Raw genomic sequence first — 20,634 nt, forward strand, 5'->3', positions numbered from 1 at the left:
ATTATTATACATTCATAAAAACTATTTACCTTATGCAAAAATGTATAGTCAGTTGGAACTTTAAGCTTTATAAAATATTAAGCCAAAGAAATAATCATTCTGATGAAAATTATGCAACTAAATAAACAACAATAGCAACAAATAACTCTGTGAATCAGAAGCCAAAAAATAAAACAATTTCTGTCCTTAATAATTCTAAATATGGGAGTGGCTAGGTGGCGCAGTGAATAGAGCTCTGGCCCTGCAGTCAGGACCTGAGTTCAAATCTGGCCTCAGACACTTAACACAAAAATTAGCTGTGTGACCTTGGGCAAATCACTTAACCCCAACCACCCTCCAAAAAGCAAAAGAGAAAAAAAAAAACCTTAGTTTTCTCGATTTTTTTCCCTGTGTATTCCTTATGCAATTTAGCAAATATATACATATATTATAGAATGCTGCTAGTACTGTAAGTACATCGTAAAAAGTACCCAATTTAACTTAGAACTTATATTTTCAAAAGAAAAAAATGAAAAAATACCTAAGAGAGTATCACGAAAACATGCCTATAAATTTACACAGGCACAGGGCCACTAGGTGGCGCAGTGAGTAGAGCGCCAGTCCTGGATTCAGGAGGACCTGGGTTCAAATCCAGACTCAGATGCTTGACACACTTACTAGCCATATGACCTTGGGCAAGTCACTTAATCCCAATTGCCCTCCAAAAATAGCGAATATATATATATATATATATACACACTGGCACAAGAATGTGTGTGTTGGGGGTAGGGCTAGGAGTGCAAAGGGGAGGAGAAGAGGAGAGATCAAGGAGAGTAACAATGTGTGCATATGAGGCTGTCAATTTTTATTACCTGAGCATTAAGCAACTCCTCACACTTCCGAGCTTGTTTTTGAATGGCAGAGATATACTGTTTTTCAATAGATTCTTCTTGTTGCTTAACTGTAGTCTGCAATAATGCCTGAAAACAAGCAAAAAAGGGAATTTGAACAGAGGAGACACTTGACAACTTCAGGTGGCATCAGAAAAGTCTGTCACCCTGAAAATTAATTTCAACACTTGTGCATATCAGAAGTCTTAGATTCGGGGCAACCAAAACAGGTATTTTAATATCCTGAAGCACATCACACTTAATACTCCTTTAACTTTCTTGGTTATAAATGCTCTTGGAGTCAGGATTATAATTTGTTGGCTCACATGCCCTCTTCACACACCTTCTCTTTAGAAAACAGTCATAGAGGAAGATAAAGAGGGCAAGCAGTTCGATAAAATATAAATTCAGGTTTGTAGGGACCACACAGGATGAGAAGCATATGAAAGCTCCTAAAAAAAAATCCAGACATATTTCACTGGCTGACAAAACTCCACATCCTCTCGGCACACTGTAATATCCCATGGGCCAAGCATGATCTTCAAGACCACAGATCAAGTAAAAGCAGATGGAAACTCTGAGAAATTTTAAACATTAAAAAAAAACCCTACCGCCCAGGAAGTTCACACCCTCATCTTAAGACACAGAAATCAAAGAGCACAAGTAAGAAGCTCAAGACACTATTCTCAGAATAAATAATAAGATCAAGGACATCAGACAGATGTGACTGAGCAGTGTAAAGGTTAAAATATCAAACTGTTATGTTAAAAATAGCAACACTGAACTAAAGGAAGCAAATTAGCATTTCAAGGTGTTGTACCCATCTACTTCCTCATTTCAGATAAAATTTTGTCTTCTTGTCTTCCTTCCTGCAAAGTGTATTATTCACATTGTATTCCCAGTGTTATATTGCATTGCATATATGTGTATGCATATTTACACATGCACGTATGCTTACAGATGCTTAAAATACACATGTACATGTATATACATACATTTATATATGAATATTTCCATTGCAAAATATGTGCTGAACATATATATGTGCAATAGAAAATATGCTATTTTTAAAACCATATCTGGTAATAAACTACTCCTAATCACAAAAATAAGTTGAAACAGACATATGTCTTATAGAAAACAGATCTCTGGCACATATGAGCAGACATGGAACATGGGCCAAATCTTAAATAATCTCTGTTTTGAAAACAGATTTGCTCAGTGGGAATCAAGACACACTAAGATGAACCCTGAAATGGGGGGAAGAAAGACAATTACATTCATAATTTCTAAAGCAGTGTCTCATTTTGCAAGGAATTAACTTTCTTTTGTAAACTTGACTCTTACTAACATTACTGACGTGGTAATTCTAGAACAGTCAATCTAAAGCTGCAGAGGGAAAACGCGTAAGAAAAATGAAACTTTGAGTAAAGATTAATTAAAGTGTAGGAAGTATTTTAGGGCAGATAGGAAGCAGAATGGATACTGTGCCAGGTCTGGAGTCAAGAAGACCCATCTTCCCAAGTTCAAATCTGGCTTCAGATACTTACTAGCAATGTGACTCTGGGAAGGTCACTCAATACTGTTTGTCTCAGGCTACTCATCTATAAATGAGCTGGAAAAGGAAATGGCAAACCACTCCAGTATTTTTTCCAAGTAAACCCCAAGTAGGGTCATAAAGATTTGGATATGACTAAATAACATAGTACTTTAACCTTTAATCTAAAGGTTTTCTTATTATTTATTCATCATTCTCAAATCCACTGGACTAAAGAACATCTGAGTTCTAATCCTAGTTCAGATGCTTAACTAGTTTTATGAACCTGGGCATGTCATCTAACTACTCATTGCCTAATTTCATCATAGGTAAAAAAAAAAAGAGTTTGGACTCCCTGCCCTCTAAATTCCCTTCCAAAACTCTAAATTTATATTTCTACAATTTTATAAAGGCTCAGTAAGAAAACTGACTGTGCAGTCAGATGACCTAGGTTCAAATCCTACCTCTGATTTTTACTATCTATATGACATTGGATATGTAACTTAACCTCCTTGGTACTTACTTTCCTCATGTATAAGGAGAGAAGAAGCTTCAGTGAGATGGCCTCTAAGGTTATATTCCAGTTCAAGATCTAAGAACTTATGAGTCACAAAAATTGAACACTCTAACCTTTGAGCAACTTTTATTGTGTTATACCTAGTTTCCTTTAAAAAAAAATCTATGCAGTTTCTCATTGAACAGTTTAGTTGTCTTTATATTTAATAGCCTAATGCTTTAACTTCTATACTGCTCATTCAAGTTTATCTATTTCTTTGAATTTCATTCAAGGTGTTTGCATGCATGTGTTTGTGTGAATACAAAATTTGGAAATGGATACTCCATTAGGAATGGCATTTATTTGCCAGTCACATAGCTACAGACTCTAGTAAAGAACTAAATATTAAGGAAATATACTCATTTTACATGAAACCACTATATTTTGGGTAACAGAAAGAGTTGAATTCAATTTCATAAATATGTCACTAAAACATAGCTGCCCCCATTCTCAATTTATCGACATTTGTTGACTACTTAAAAATATATTTTGTTATATATCCTGATCAAAATATATGATAAATAAGACATAATCTCTGAGCTTAAGGAAAATATAATATAATATGATATGATATAAAGTAATGTAACATAACTTAATGTAATATAATATGCATTTAGAAATCCTCATTGTTTTCTGGTTAAACAAGAAAGAACTAAAATCTTGTAACATGGATTCTGGAGGATAATGATATGTAGGGACATGAAAAGCACTAATAAGTCCCACAATAAGCAAGAGTGACTGAAGCTATAATGGTGTAGGAAGGCAAAGAAAATTGCTACAACTCTCTATCATCACCTCTATATTTAAGTAGCTTCAAAGACGATGACACAGCCTCAATCGCAGGTGACTTTAACCACTTTAACCAATCGCAAGTGACTTTAACCAATGACTTTAACAAGAGACTGAGCAATTAAAGGTTTGGAGAGGATCTTTTAATGTTTGGGGAAAGAAAGAATGGAGGGAGAGAAGGGAAGAGAGCCCAGGCCAGAGCCTTGGGGTCCACCAATGTAGAGGGTGGGCCTGAGAGGGTGACCCAGCAGAGGACACTGAGACAACCCTGGTGGGCAGGAAGGTAGCTGACACCTTGTTTCAGCTGTTTAATGACACAGAAGTGGTTGGCACCTTGTGTCAGTTCATGATCTATCAAGTGTTGAGATCTGGAGCTTGTGAATCCCACAAATTGTGAACCCTGGAGTTTATGGGCTCCTGAAACAGGAAGGGGAGGAGCTTGGGACCATGTATGGGAAGAGGCCCAAACTGAAAAAAGCAGAACTGAGAGGGGAGCTCTTGTGGTGGAGGGGGAGAAAGCTCGTGGTATCCCGGCACTCTATGTTTGTTCTGTCTGTGTTGATGTTTGTTTGTGATGCTTTGTGCAGTGGCCCTGGGACATTACTGGGGGCCCTGAAAGAGGATTTTCTGGTTGTCTGTTTGCAGAAGTCCTGGCGGAGGGTTTTGGAGTTCCTGGGACTTTACTGATGATTTGTGCTGACCTCTTGGACCTTGTTTGTGGGTCTGTGTTCATTTCTATGCTGATGAGTTGTATTGACCTCTTGTACCTTGTTGGTGGGTCTGTGCTGATTTCACAGGCAGATGGATTGATGATGGTGCCTACAATGTTTATGGATGTTATTTTGGCTCTGTTGGGCTTTGTCTTCTCAGAGACAGGAACTGTGGGGGACTTGAGGTGGACAGGACACTGTGAGCTTCAATGTGGAGCAGGAACTGGACAGGGAGCTGGGAGCTGCCTGCCTTTGAATCCAGGTGACAGTTGTATGGATTTGGGCAGGAGCTGGGACCATGGAGGAGGAACCATAGAAGCTGAGAGCCAACCTTGAGTCGGGATGAAAAAGATAGCTTCTTGGCTGACTGAGAAGATTGTGATTTGCTGTGACCTAGGGGTGGAGAACTTTGACCTTTGTACTTTGTGTCCACTGGAGAGACAAGCCTCCTTAAGGATGACTGAATTGAGGAATTGCTGAATGATCACACTTTGTGTCACTTGGGGAGGTGAGCCTCCTTGGGGATGATTGAATTGGGAACTTGCTGAATGATTGAGTTACTGTATGACTGAGTTGCTAGATGATTGTACTTTGTTTGGAACTATGTGGCCACTTTGGTGAAAACTGTGTGGCCATTCTAGTGATGGGTTGTGTCATAGCATTGTGAATGCTGTACTTTAATTTCTGTCAATGTTTTGTCTTAATTTATTACTGAATAAATAGAGAGTTCACTATAGAAAAAAAGTATCATCTATTGAGAGCTCAATTAATTCCATTGGTATTTCTTTAAGTGACTTGGTGATATCAGCTAGGTGAGGCTGAAATGCTCATTTCAGTGTGATATCATGAATTTCAAATTCAATGAAACTTCATTGTATTCTCCAATGAATAGGTCTATAACAGCCACTTTTTCTTCATATCTCTATTAGTGATAAGCTCCCACTCTTACTTTTTCCAGGGTCTCTCTTTACTCACTCCCTTATATATCAATCATTATAACAGCCATTCCAAATTGTGATCACATATACTTTATCATACAAAGAAATGAATGAAATGCTGGCTAAGAGGTCCTCCTTCAGAAAGCAATTTGGCAAGGCAGCTAGGTGGTGCAGTGAATAAAGCACCAGCTCTGGAGTCAGGAGGACCTGGGTTCATATCAGGCCTCAGACACTTAACACACACACACACACACACACAAACCTAGTTGTGTGACCTTGTGCAAGTCACTTAACCCCAATCGCCCTCCCAAAAAACACCACAAAAAAAAAAAAGAAAGCAATTTAGAATTATGCCAAGAAAGCAACTTAAATATTCTTACCCTACAACCCAGGGATATTATCATTAGTCAGAAATGGTCAAAGAGAGAAAGAGCCTACTAAAATATATGTAGCAACATTTTTCTGCAGTAGTAAAAATCTGGAAATAAAGTAGATGCTCATCAACTGCAGAATGACTAAACAAAATGAGTTACATGACTGTGATCAACTATTACAGCATTATAAAAAATGATTAGGAAGACTACAGAGAATCATAGAAAATACATAGATTAATATAAAATGAAGTAAGAAGAACATGGAAAACAACACACAAAATAAGTATAAAAATATAAATTAAGAGAACAATGATAAAAATTGAAATGGAACAATGTGGCTTGGCCTCAAAGAAGACGTACAAGAATGTACATCCTATACTTCTCTGCTGAGGAAATAAATATGATGAAGTTTACATATACTGCAAAACTTGATTGATGTATTTAGTTTAGCTAAAAGGCTTTAAAAATTGTTATGAGGGAGGAGTGGAGTCAATATGGAGGAGGAGAAGCAGGACCTTCCCGCAGCTCCAGCTTCTACCTTCGCCAAACCATGTAAAATGGGGACTCTAAACGAACTTTGGAGCTGCAGAACCCACAAAATAACACAAAGAAGCTAACTTCCCACTGAGGACAGCCCAGCAGGCTGTCACCAAGCATCCAGTGCAGCGCTCTGGAAGCCAAGCCCAACCCCATGCCAAGGCTTTAGGCCCTGGGCGGGCCTAACCAGCTGCCGGCTGGAGGGACTCCAGATGAGCAGCAGCTGTGGCTGTCTATAGATTTATCAACACATAGATGCAAAGGACAAAGTGAGGGGTCAGTGCAGTCTGGACTTTGGGACCCAGTATGTGGGAGTGCTTGGCTTTTGCCCTTGGGGCGAGAAGCCACTGAGACGCCAGAACAGCCAGCCAGTGCCACATGGAAGCTTCAGCTCCTGGCCTTCAGAGTGTAGGGGGACCAAGCACCAGTCTGAGGGGTAATTGCTGTTGCTTTAACCTGCTTGGATCTGGATTGCTGTCTAGGGTGGAGGTTCTAGGGTGTGTGTCAAGCTTGCCAGAGCTTGGGAGGCCTCAGAGAGGGCACCCATCTAATACCTTGAGCAGCTGAGAAAACCCCAGCTATGGGACAAAAGCTCCCCTGTCTGGTGGCAGAGACCTACTGTGGCAAAAAGCCCAGGGGTCAAATGACTGAGGGGCAACATCAACAGGCAAAGGAAACAAAGCAGACAGAATATTCCAACATGAGACTCCTTTTTGGGGGACAAAAAGGAGCAAAGCATGGAGCAGGAGGAAGACAGTGAAGTCAGACCTCCTGCACCAAAAGCTTCCAAGAAAGATACGAGCTGGTTACAGGATATAGAGGACCTTAAGAAGTAGATAAGAGAAGTGAAGGAAAAATTGGGAAGAGAAATAAGAACAATAAAAGAAAATTACAAAATGAGAGTCAACAGCCTGACTGAGGAAAATACTACCATAAAAAATAGACTAACTCAAATGGCAAAAGAGGCTCAAAAAGGCAATGAGAAGAAGAATGCCTTAAAAAGCCGAATTTGCCGGATGGAAAAAGAATCTCAAAAGCTCAATGAGGAGAATCATTGCTTCAGAATTAGACTGGAGCAAATGGAAGCTAATGACTTTATGAGAAATCAAGATGCTGTTAAACAGATCCAAACAAACGAAAAAGAACAGAAGGCAATGGGAAATATCTCATGGGAAAAACCACTGACTTGGAAAATAGATGCAGGAGAGAGAATTTAACAATTATTGGACTACCTGAAAGCCATGATCAAAGTAAGAAACTAGAAATCATCCTCCAGGAAGTTCTCAAAGAAAACTGCCCGGATGATTTAGAACCAGAGGGCAAAATGGAGGTTGAAAGAATCCACCGAGTTGAATAGAAAATTTGACATTCAGATACAAGAAGCAAGAGAAGCATGAGAAGGTTAAACAGGGAAAATAAATCATAACGAACTTATCAAAGTTGAACTATTAACATTCCTACATGGAAAAGCAATAATTGTAACTTATGAAACCTTTCTCAGTAGTTGAAGGGAATAGCAATATATATATATATATGTGTGTGTGTGTGTGTGTGTGTGTGTGTGTGTGTATGTATGTATGCATATATGATGTTATATGGGCATATGAATACATATGTGAATGTGTGTATATATGTTTACAAGTATACATAGATAGAGGGCACAGGAACAATATAACAGGAAGGGATGATACTTAAAAGGTGAAATTAAGAGGTGAGAGAGGAATATAATGAGAGGAGATGAGGAGAGACAGAATGGGGTAAACTATCTCATATAGAAGAGGCAAGGGAAAATGATTACAATGGAGGGGAAGAATAGGAAGGCAAAAGGGAATAGCTCAACCTTATTCCCATTGAATTTGGCTTGAGGAGGGAACGAAAAACTAAATAGGGTATCTCACCCTCCAGGAGAGTAGAGGTAAAGGGGATGAGAGAGGGGATGATGGAAAGGAGGGCAGGCTGGGGGGGAGGGAAGTTGAAATCACCCACTTTTGAAAAGGGATGGGATCAAAGTAGAGAATAGAAGAAGTGGGAGGTGGGATAGCAGGGAGAGAAATATAATCAGTCTTTTACAATATATCTACTATGTTATTGTTTTGCATTAGCCACACATGTACAACCTATACTTAACTGCTTATCTTCCCAATAAGGATGGGTGACAAGGGAGGAAGTGAATGAATCTAGAATTCAAAGTTTTAAAATAAAATGTTGATAGATAGATAGATAGATAGATAGATAGATAGATAGAAAGATATAGATATATACATATATATACTATTATTAATACTATTTTACATATAATTGGGAAATGAGATATACAGGCACTGGGTAATAGAGATCCCCTGGGAGAGTCAAAAGGGGTATGGGAGAAGATATGTTAGAGAGCAGATTGGAGGAGGGGATATCCTGTGTGACTGCTATTTTGGGGCGGTGGGTAGGGGGAAAATGGGGAGAAAATCTGTAACTCAAAATCTGGCAGAAATGAATTATGTAAACCAGAAGTTAAGAAATCATTTGAAAAAAAATTGATATGAGGAATTGCTCTCCAAGCTGGAGAACAAAAAAGGGAAATAAAGGTGATGTAGAAACAAAAGACATTTAGATATAGATATAGATACATAACTCTAAATAATAATTGTCTGTCTATCTCTATCTTTCCTAGCAAGTTACTCCATGAAGTACTCAGTCTGATTTTCTCTTGAACATCTGGAACCCATTCTCAGAGGTCAGAGCCATTTATCAACTGGAGACAATGAAATATTTTGGAAGGAGAGCCTATCCTTCCTTTAACAAACTGGTAACTCTCTAAAGCCATACAGGTAGCCTGAAATTCTTCTATAGCCCTGGTAAATATCAGTGCAGGCTGGTCCTAGACAGAGATTATTGACAGAAATTATTGAAACTACTACAATGACTATGCAGAACACATCTATCTTAGAGCCATCATGGCTTTCTATGGCCAGCACAGACAGGGATGTCCAGTTCAGAGTCTCTCTCTTTGGTTGTTGCTCTTGTGTCACCAATCTCATGGTAGTAAGTCTCTTTAGGAGCAAAAGAAAATAAAGCTTAGAGATTGCAGGAAATGAATGTCTCCATACATTTTGCTATCTTCTCCATTATTTCACTGATATATTTTCCTTAGTCAAAAATGTCAAATTGGAAATGGGTATCTCAGAGATATAAAATAAAATTGAGAGAGAAGTGGACGTCAGTTTTTCTCAACAACAGCTGTTTGTTTAATGGCAGAATTAGTAATACATATTATGATATATTTACAGATGATTTTAGACTATAATGAGCAACAGCTAGGGAAGTGATTTATATTGAGTGGAGGGGTCCCAGTCAATGATTTCATCCATGTGAAGAAATTATAGTAAGGAAAGTATGTCAGCTAATGGAGATGTGAAATTGAATGGGTAAGTTAAGTGACTTGCCCAATATTTTGCCCAACCAGTTTTTTTTTCAGAAGCAGTACTGAAACCAAGGTACTCCTGAGGTCAGCTCTCTTTCTAATAAGCAATGCTGTCTCTGGTGTTACAATTACCAATGTACATTTTTTTCACAGTAAAGAAAGCACAGTGATTGTATATGCCATTAAAGATAAAATACATATATAATAGTACGGGAGATGGTTTCAAAACCAAATCCTATAGTGGCAATATTTCTACAAAATTATCTTTTTTTATTCTGTTACATAAAATACCCTATTTTCATTTTCTAAAATTTTAAAATAACATTTAATGTAATAAATGAAGGGCATATTATGCAAATTATCATAATTACAGCAGACTTTGCAAATTATCATAATTACAGCAGACTTAGATTCCATTCTATTGTTTGTTTCTCAAACCATAGAAGAGCTATTACATTCATGTGAAATTTTTCCTATTATTTAGTTGTCCTTCCTACAGTAAATCTGTATTAGATTGGCTAGGACTGAAAGTCACTAAACTTTAATGGCCACATATGACAGTAACTCATGATCTCTATTGAATTCAAACTGGAAAAGTTCCTATTGGGGATATTTCATCAGAGAGCATCTATATTAACAATGGCCCAATAACTAATTATTCACAAGTATCTCTATAAAGGTGGCAGGGTCTGAAAACAAAGTTATCCTCTCACATCTCAGTATATTTCTGTGATACTGTAATATATATGATAGAAAATACTTTTTATTTATTTGTCCCTGAATCTAAAGGGATATAAAATAATGTGAATTCATTGAAATAACATTTCCACAAAGCATTTTGGTATCAGGGAGTATTTTGTGAATAGGCAAAAATGAAACTACGCATTTTTATTATAAATATTAAATTGAATTTATCAAAGCAGCTGTACTTGCCCAATTTGATATTGAGAATTTCACTTCATTTGCAAAATAATGGTTATTTTCAGTATGAAGTCAGAGAAACAAAGGTAAAATATCATGTGTACTACTCAGAGTGCTATTCTCCCACATCTTCTTCACTTGCTTTTTTTTTTCTTTATACCACTCTTCTTTGTTGGATTTTTTGGCTCAACATTGTCACTACATAAAAATAATTCTTTAAAAATTATAAGGACAACCATTATAAGGAGAAAATCATGGAAACCACAGAAAATTATGAAATTTCATAATTTACTATGTATTCAGTCTTACATTCCTCAATAAATGTTTCACATTTGTTATCAATGTTCTCTCAAGTGGAGGAGCTTCTCAAAGGTTAGATTCTCATATTTAGTTTGTTCTCTTCAGTATTTACTTTACAATGATGGTCTTAGGTTATTAATAATATTATTATTAGTTGACTTAAAGGAATCTGAATCATGCTATACTTTTTTACACAAGAAAACAATATTATACTTCTCTTGGTGTTTGCATATAACTACCAGGGGAAAAAAACAACTTTTATATACTACTTTACCTCTATTAAATTGATAAAATAACTAAATGACTAAATAATACTAATGGAGCAGTAAAAAACAGCAGGCAGCAGAATGAAAATTAGTAAAATCTTGGAGAGGAATCCAGAAGGATAAATTAAGAAACAAACAAAAAAAAACAATAGCATTGACTCAGTAATTTCAATATTATGATTAATCTATATATGTATATGTGTAAATATATACATATATAGATATAGGTATGGGCATACATATATATAGATACAGATATAGATATAGATAGATATAGAAATAGCCATAAATATAGACATAGGCATAGATATAGAGAGAAGGCTCGAGTTCAAATATCTGTTCTGACACATGCTAGCTAGCTAGCTACATGGACCTTTGTCAAGTCCATTAATCTATTTATCAGGAAACTTTTTAAGAACAGAAGTATCAGAATCACTTCTGCAAGCAGCAAACTAAAATGTAATTGGGAAATATTTAACAAAAAATAAAATGAAATACAGCATAGATAATGTTTCTTTCAAGTCAATATAAGGACTGCAGGGATCCAATTCTTATTTGAGTATGGTACCACTTGACTATCCTTGTAGTGAATGTGCCTATCTGTTAGAAGCTTCCCCATCAGCAATTGCCTATACTATTTAATGAAGTAAAGTTAATAATTTGGATGTGTGTATATGTGTTAGCATATATATGAATATATATGCAGTGTATTTTACAAATATTTGCATATTATACACATTCACAAATACTGCATTTGCAGTTATTTATGTAAGCATGTGTGTGTGTGTATATATGTACATATATTTTGAGAGTTCTATAATAAATATAACTTCATGTGAGTATGAAGGATGGATTTCTAGAGTCTCAATTCTTTAAGACTATAGGCTGAAAAATTACATTTCAATTTCTAGTCTTACTGTAACATTTTTAAATCAAAGTATACCTCATTTTAATATATTTTAAGTAGCTTTTATATTTTCAAATTACATGTAAAGACAGTTTTCACCATTCATTTTATGTGATTTTGATTTCCAAATTTTCTCCCTGACATCCCCTAGTCCCCCTTCCCCAAGAGGACAAGAAATATGATATAATTTATATTTGTACAATCACATAAAATACATTTCAACATTTATCATGTTACAAAAGAAGAAATAGTACAAAAGGAAAAAAATCTGATGAGTGTGAGGTGGTACCTCAGGGTTATTTTGATTTACACTTCTCTAATCAATACTTACTGAGACCATTTCTTTAATATTACTATAGATAATTTTAGTTTCCTGATAAGAAAACAGCCTGTTTGTATCCTTTAAATCATTTATCAGTTGAATGATTTGTATTCTTATAAATTTGACTCAGTTCTCTAAATATTTGAGAAATGAGGCCTTTAACATAAACACTAACTATAAAAATTGTTTCCCAGTTTTCTGCTTTCCTTCTAACCTTGCTTACATTGGTTTTGTTTGTGCACAAACTTTTTAATGTAATGTAATCAAAATTATCCATTCTGCATTTCATAATGTTTTCTATCTCTTTTTGGACATATATTTTTCCCTTCTCCAAAAATCTTACAGGTAAACTATTCCTTGCTCTCCTAATTGGCTTATGTCATCACCATTTATATGTAAAGCATGTACACATTTCAACCTTATCTTGGTAAACAGTACAAGACACTGTTCTATACCTAGTTTCAGCCATAATATTTTTCTAGTTTTCTGAGCAATTTTTGTCAAAATGGGAATTCTTATTTCAGAAGTTGGAGCTTTGGGATTCAACAAAATTACTACTGTATTTTGTGTAACTAAAATATTCTACTGATCTACTACTCAATTTCTTTCTTTTTTTTTTCCTTTTTGGAGGACAACTGGGGTTAATGACTTGCCCAAGGTCACATGGCTAGTAAGTGTGTCAGGTGTCTGATGCTGGATTTGAACTCAGGTCCTCCTGAGATTCCAGGACTGGTGCTCTATTCACTGTGCCACCTAGCCGCCCCCTACCCCTCTGTTTCTTTGCCAGGACCAAATAGTTTTGATGATAGCCATTTCATAATATAAGTTTTAGATCTGATGTAGCTAGGCCACTTTCCTTTGTGCTTTTTTTCTCATTAATTCCCTTGCTATTCTTTACCTTTTGTTCTTCCAGCTGACTTTTGTTATTATTTTTTTTCTACCTCTATCGACTATTTTTTGGTAGTTTCTTTGGTATGGCAATGAATAAGTAAATGAGTTTAGGCAGAATTGTCATTTTCATTCTATTAACTTGGCCTCCCTATGAGCAAATGATATTTTTCCTATTGTTTAGGTCTTACTTTATTTGTGTGAAAAAAATGTTTTGTAATTATGTTCATATAGTGCTTAGATTTCGCTCAGCAGGCAGACTCCCAAATATTTTATATTGTCTCCAGTTATTTTATAAGAAATTTATCTTTCCTTCTCTTGCTTCCGGGCTTTGTTGTTCATACACAGAACTGCTGATGATTTATTTTGTATCTTTTCATGTTATAGTTGTTAATTTTTTCAAGTAGGTTTTTAACTGATTCTCTAACATTCATAAGTATGCCATCATATCATCTGCAAAGAGTGATAGTTTTGTTTTCTCATTGCCTATTCTAATTCCTTCAATTTCTTTTTTTTCTCTCTATTATTGCTATGGCTCATATTTCTTATTGAAATGCACTGCTGATGATATGATGGCATACTGGCAGAATTCTAGAGAATCAGTTAAAAACCTACTTGAAAGGGAAAACATCCTTGCTTCACTCCTGAACTTACTGGGAATGTTTCTAGCTTATCTCCATTTCAGATGTTGCTTGCTGATGGTTTTAGATAGTTATTATTTATCATTTTAAGGAATGCTTCATTTTTTCCTATGCTCTCTATGTTTTTAATAGGAATGGGTACTCTATTTTATCAAAATATTTTTCAGCATTTAGTGAGATAATCATATGATTTCTATTGGTTTTGTCATTGATATGGTCAAATATGTTGATGGGTTTTCCCATAATAAACAAATTCTGCATTCTTGGTAAAAATTCCACCTGGTCATAGTGTATTATCTTAATGATAAATTACTATAATCTCTCTGCTAATGTTTTATTTTAAAATTTGCATCAATAGTCATTAGGGGAATTGGTCTATCATTTTCTCCCTCAGTTTTATTACTTCCTGGTTTGAGGTATCAGCACCATATCTATATCCTAAAAGGAATTTGGTATGCCTACTTCACCTATTTTTTCCAAATACTTGATGCTGTATTGGGATTAATTATTCTTTAAATGTTTGATAGAATTCACTTGTGAATTCTGTTCATTAGTGGCTTATTCAATTTCTTTTTCCAGGATAGGATTATTTAGGTATTCTATTTCTTCATCTGTCAATCTGGTTAATTTGTATTTTCATAAATACTCACTAATTTTACTCATATTGTCATATTTGTTGGCATATAATTGAGCAAACTAACTCCTCAACATTGTTTTAATGTCTTCTTCATTATGTCAATTTTTATACTGAATATTTGTATTTCTTCTTTTTTTAAATCAAATCAACATATGTGGTGTTGTTTTTTCCACATAAAAACAGCTCTTAGTTTTTTTTTTATTAGTTCAATAGTTTTCTTACTTTCAGTTTCTAGAATTTCCAATTCAATACTGAATTGTGGATTTTTAATTTGTTCTTTTTCTAGCTTTTTTAGTTGCATGCCTAATTAACTTATCTCTTTCTCTGTTTAACTGATTGAAGCATTTAGAAATATAAAATTTTCCCTTAGAAGTGCTGTCCCTGCATCCAATAAGTTTTGATTTGTTGTCTCACTATTTTCATTCTCTTTGATGGAATTATTAATTGTTACTATGATTTGATGTTTAACCCATTCATTCTTTTAAGTTAGATCATTTAGTTCCAATTAATTTTTAGTCTATCTTTTCACGGTCCTTCTGTTTTCACAATTAAATTTATTTATTTTAGTTTGCAACATTCACTTCCACAATATATTGAGTTCCAAATTTTCTCCCCATCTCTACCCTCCATCCACCCCATGACAGCAGGCATTCTAATAACCCCCTTTCCCAATCTCTCCTCCCTCTATAACCCTTCTCCTCTTCTCTTATCCCCTTCTTTTCCTATTTTCCTCTATGCCAAGATAGATTTCTATACTCCATTGCCTGTATATATTATCCCAGTAGCATGTAAAAACAATTTTTAACATTTGTTTTTTAAAACTTTGAGTTATAAATTATCTTCCTTACTCCCTCCCCACCCACCATCATTGAGAAGGCAAGAAATCCATTGTGGGCTATGTATGTGTAGTCATGCAAAGCATTTCCATAACAGTCATGTTGTGAAAGACTAACTATATTTCTCTCCATCCTATCCAACCACCACCACCGCTTATTCTACTCTCTCCTTTGACCTTGTCCATCCTCAAAAGTGTTTGCTTCTGATAACCCCTCCTTCAACCTCCCTCCTAAGATCCCTTCCCACCTACTTTTCTATGCGGTAAAATAGAGTTCCATATCCAATTGAGTGTGTATGCTACTCCCTCCTTAAGCCAAATCCCCCCTCTTCCCCTCCACTGTAAAAGCTTTTTTTTTTTTTTTGCCTCTTCTGTATGAGATAATTTACCACATTCTACCTCTCCTTTTCTGTTTCTCCTGGCACATTCCTCTCTCAACCCTTAATATTATTTTTATATATCATATCATCTCTTTATATTCAACTCATCCTGTGCCTTCTGCATGTGCATGTGTGTGGTTCTGCATGTGTATGCATGCGTGTGTGTGTGTGTGTGTGTGTGTGTGTATTCCCTCCAACTACCCTAATACTGAGAAAGGTGTCCTGAGTTACAAATTTCATCTTTCCATATAGGTATGTAAACAGTCCAACTTTAATAAGTCCTTTATGATTTCTCTTTTGTGTTTAACTTTTTATGCTTCTCTTGAGGCTTTTATTTGAAAGTCAAATTTTTCTATTTAGCTCTGATTTCTCAACAATGCATTAGATTCCTCTACCTCACTTAATATCAATCTTACCCCTTAATTGATTACACTCAGTTTTTTGGGCAGGTGATTCTTCTTTTTAATCATGGCTCCTTTAACTTTCAGGATATCATATTCCAAGCCCTCTGATCCCAGAATATTGTGTTACCCTGATTGTGGTTCAACAATACTTGAATTGTTTCTTTCTGGCTGCTTGCAATATTCTCTCCTTGATCTGGGACCTCTGGTATTTGGATATAATATTCCTGGGAGTTTCATTTTGGGATCTCTTTCAGGAGGTGATTGGTAGATTCTTTTCATTTCTATTTTCCTTTTTGTTTCTAGAATATCAGAGCAGTTTTCCTTTGTAATTTCTTGAAAGATTATGTCTAGGTTATTTTTTTTTATCATGGATTTCAGGTAGTCCAACAATTTTTAAATTCTCTCTCCTGGATCTATTTCCCAGGTCAGCGGTTTTTATAAATAGATATCTCACATTGTCTTCTATTTTTTCATTCTTTGGGTTTATTTTATAATTTCTTGATTTCTCCTCCAGTCATTAGCTTCCATTTGCTCCATTTTAATTTTTAAGGAATTATTATCTTCCATTAGTTTTTGGACTTCCTTTTCCATCTGATCAATACTACTTTTTAAGGCATTATTGTGCTCATTGACTTTTTGGACCCCATTTGTCATTTGGGTTAATCTATTTTTAAGGTGTTATTTTCTTCAGTATTTTTTTGGGGGGGTCATCTCCTTTAGCAAGTTATTGACATGATTTTCTTGCATCACTCTCATTTCTCTTCCCAATTTTCCTTTATTTCTCTTACTAGATTTTCAAAATACTTTCTGAATCCATGGCCTGAGACCAATTCATATATTTCTTGGAAGCTTTGGATTTGGAGCTTTGACTTTGTTTTGTTCTTCTGATTGTATGTTTTTATTTTCCATATCACCATGTAAGGTTCTATAGCCTGACGTTTTCCCCACTGTTTGCTCTTTTTCCCAGCCAATTACTTGACTTTTTTAACTCTTTGTTAAGGTAGGGTTCTGCTTCCAGTGTGGAGGGTGTACTGTCCAAAGCTTCAGGGCTTTTGTCTTCAGAGATACTTCTAGGGACCTCTAAGTTTTCAGTTCTTCCAAGGTAATATGATGTACAAAGAGATTTTTACTTCTCTCCTGGCCTATATTCTGCTCTGTGAATGACCACAAGCATTCTTTTCCATCCTGGACCTGTGAGGAAGGTTCCCTCTCCACAGCTGCAGTAAAGCTCTGCTATGCCAGTTCTCCTCCTCACACCATGACTGCCACCCAGGACTGTGACTAGATCCAAGTAGAGGCAAAACAAGAGAATCCTGCCTCAGTGCCAGCAAAGAGATCCCTTTAATCTCCTTCAGATCAGCTGTTTAATATCCTTACCATCTGTGGGCTAAAAGCTCTGGAAGCAATTGCTCTTACTCTCACTGTTGCTGCTGCCACTCCAGGGCTGCACTGGGGCCAAAGCTGATCTATGCTCCCTTCTTTCACTCGTTTCCAACAAACCTTTCCCAGTGACTTTCTAAGTCATCCGCTATTTGTGGGTTGAGAAGTTTACAAACTGCCACAGCTGCTGTGTTTCAGTCCCAAAGTCTTCTCCAGGTTTACTGGAGCCAGACTATGCCAGGGTAGCCCACACTGGATTATGTTCCTCTACCAGACTGGCAGAACAGTCATTTCCTATCAACCATCCAGGTTGTCTTGGGCTAGAAATTATTTTCACTCTGTCTTTTTGTGGGTTCTGATGCTCTAGAATTAGTTTAGAATCATTCTTTGACAGGTGTTTGAATGGGTCTTGGGTTAGGGCTCAAGTGAGTCCCTGTTTTTATTCCATTCACCTTGGCTCCACCCCTACATGGCCCTTTATTACATGTAACTTTTATTTTACCATGATACAAAAAGGTTGCATTAAGTATTTCGGTCCTACTACATTTGATTGTGAGATTTTTATGCTCTAATGCATACTTAGTTTTAGTATAAGTACCATGCACCAACAAGAAAATTGTATATTCCATTCTGTTCCTATTCAATTTTCCCCAGCTGTCTATCACATCTAACTTTTCTAAAATTAGATTAACCTCCTTAATGTTTTTCTTGTTTATTTTGTGTTTAGATTCATCTAATTTTGGGAGGGAAAGGTTGAGGACCTCCACTAGAATAGGTTTGTTGTCTATGTTCTCCTGCAACTTAACTTCTCCTTTAGAAATTTAGATGCTATGCCATCTGATGTATATATGTTTAGTACTGACATAACTTCATTGTCTATGGTATCTTTTGGCAAGATATAGTTGCCCTCCTTCTTTCAATTAGATCTAATTTTACTTTTGCTTTGTCTCAGATTATGATTGCTACCCTATTTTTTTTCTTTTTCTTTCAGTTGAAGCATTATATATTGTATTTCAGGTTTTCAACTTTACTCTGTGCGTTTTTCTCTGTTTCGGATGTGATTCATATAAACAACCTATTGTGGGATTCTGGTTTTAATCCATTCTGCAATCTGCTTCTATTTTATAGGAGAGTTCATCCCATTCATATACACAGTCGTGATTTCTAAATCTGTATTTCCCTCCATCCTATTTTCCCCATTTATAATTTTCTCTCTTTCCTTTCATCCTCTCCCCCCTCACCAGTATTTTGCTTTTGACCAACTCCGCCCTCGATCTGCCCTCCCTGTCGCCCACCATCACTTTTTCCACCCTTCCTTTCCTACATTCCTAAAAGGTAAGATAGATTTCTATACCCAACTGCATGTGTATGTTATTCCCTCTTCAATCCTAATCTGAAGAGAGAAAAGTTAAAACAATGATCAGTCCCCTCCCTTCTTTGCCTCCACTGTAATAGTTATTTTATGCCTCTTCATGTACTATAAAAATTACCCCATTATGCCTCCTTCTTCTCTCTTCTCCCTATATATTTTTTCCACTCATCAATTTTTTATCATCATATCAAAGCCAACTTATATGTGCATCCTGTGTTCATATATAGTCCTTCAACTTCCCTAATAGAGATGCAGTTCTTAAGAGTTACAAGTATCATCTTTCCATACAGAGAAGTAAACAATTTAACCTTTTTGAATAACATTTTTTCTTTCCTATTAACATTTTTTATGCTTCTCCTAAGTAATATTTGAAGACTGAATTTTCTGTTCAGCTCTGTTCTTTTTATTAGAAAAATTTCAAAGTCACCTATTTCCAATGAACATCCATTTTTTCCCTTGAAAAATTATGTTCAACTTTGTTGGGTAGTTGATTCTTTTTATTTTTATTTTTCAAATGCTTTATTAACTTATGATTTACATCATTCATTTCCACCAGATTTTGAGTTACAAATTTCCTCCCCGTTTTTTCCCTACCCACTGCCCCAAAATAGCAGTCCCACAGGATATCCCCTCCTCCAATCTACTCTCTCCCATATTTTCTCCCATACCCCTTTCAACTTTTCCAGCAGATTTCTATGCCCCAGTGCCTGTATATCTTACTTGCCAATTACATGTAAAATCGTATTAATAATAGTATATACATATATACACACACACATATATATACATATGCACACACACACACACACAAAAACTTTGAATTCCAGATTCATTCCCTTCCTCCCTTGTCACCCACCCTTACTGTGAAGATAAGCAATTCAGTATAGGTTGTACATGTGTGGCTAATGCAAAACAATAACATAGTAGATATATTGTAAAAGACTGACGATATTTCCCTCCCTCCTATCCCACCTCCCACTTGTTCTATTCTCTACTTTGATCCCATCCCTTTTCAAAAGTGGGTGCTTTCTACTTCCTTCCCCCCCAGCCTGCCCTCCCTTCCATTATCCCTCTCTCATCCCCTTCCCCCCTACTCTCCTGGAGGGTGAGATACCCTCCTTAGTGTGTATTTCATTCCCTGCTCAAGCCAAATTCAATGGAAATAAGGTTGACCCATTCCCTTTTGCCTTCCTATTCTTCTCCACCATTGCAACCATTTTCCCTTGTCCCTTCTATATGAGATAGTTTACCCCATTCTGTCTCTCCTCATCTCTTCTCATTATATTCCTCTCTCACCTCTTAATTTCACCTTTTAAGTATCATCCCTTCTTGTTAAATTGGTCCTGGGCCCTCTATCTATGTATACCTGTAAACATATATACACACATTCACATATGTATTCATGTGCCCATATACCCTCATATATAAACATACATATATTTCTATTCCCTTCAACTACTGAGAAAAGTTTCCTAAGTTACAATTATTGTTTTTCCATGTAGGAATGTTAATAGTCCAACTTTGATAAGTTCCTTATGATTTCTTTTCCCTGTTTACCTTCTCATGCTTCTTGTATCTGAATGTCATGGGTAGTTGATTCTTGGTTATAATCTAGGTTCTTCTCCCTATCAGAACATATTTCAAGCCCTTATATCCTTTAAT

At 36.0% G+C, this 20,634-nt stretch overlaps 1 protein-coding gene across 5 annotated transcripts in view; it reads right to left on the minus strand.

Moving 5' to 3' along the window:
- The window catches only part of CCDC91 (coiled-coil domain containing 91), a 662,757-nt gene that overhangs the window by 206,867 nt on the left and 435,256 nt on the right, over nt 1-20,634 (minus strand). For all 5 annotated transcript variants that reach the window (XM_069094897.1, XM_069094893.1, XM_069094894.1 and 2 more), the window contains one exon: nt 852-959. In XM_069094897.1, coding sequence (XP_068950998.1) covers nt 852-959 — 108 coding nt within the window. The remainder of the gene's footprint in view (nt 1-851; nt 960-20,634) is intronic.

This window comes from Petaurus breviceps, unplaced genomic scaffold (assembly GCF_028583685.1).
Source record: "Petaurus breviceps papuanus isolate PSGF00001 unplaced genomic scaffold, PetGlider_PUasm1.0 221, whole genome shotgun sequence".
In the NCBI taxonomy this organism is placed as follows: domain Eukaryota; kingdom Metazoa; phylum Chordata; class Mammalia; order Diprotodontia; family Petauridae; genus Petaurus; species Petaurus breviceps.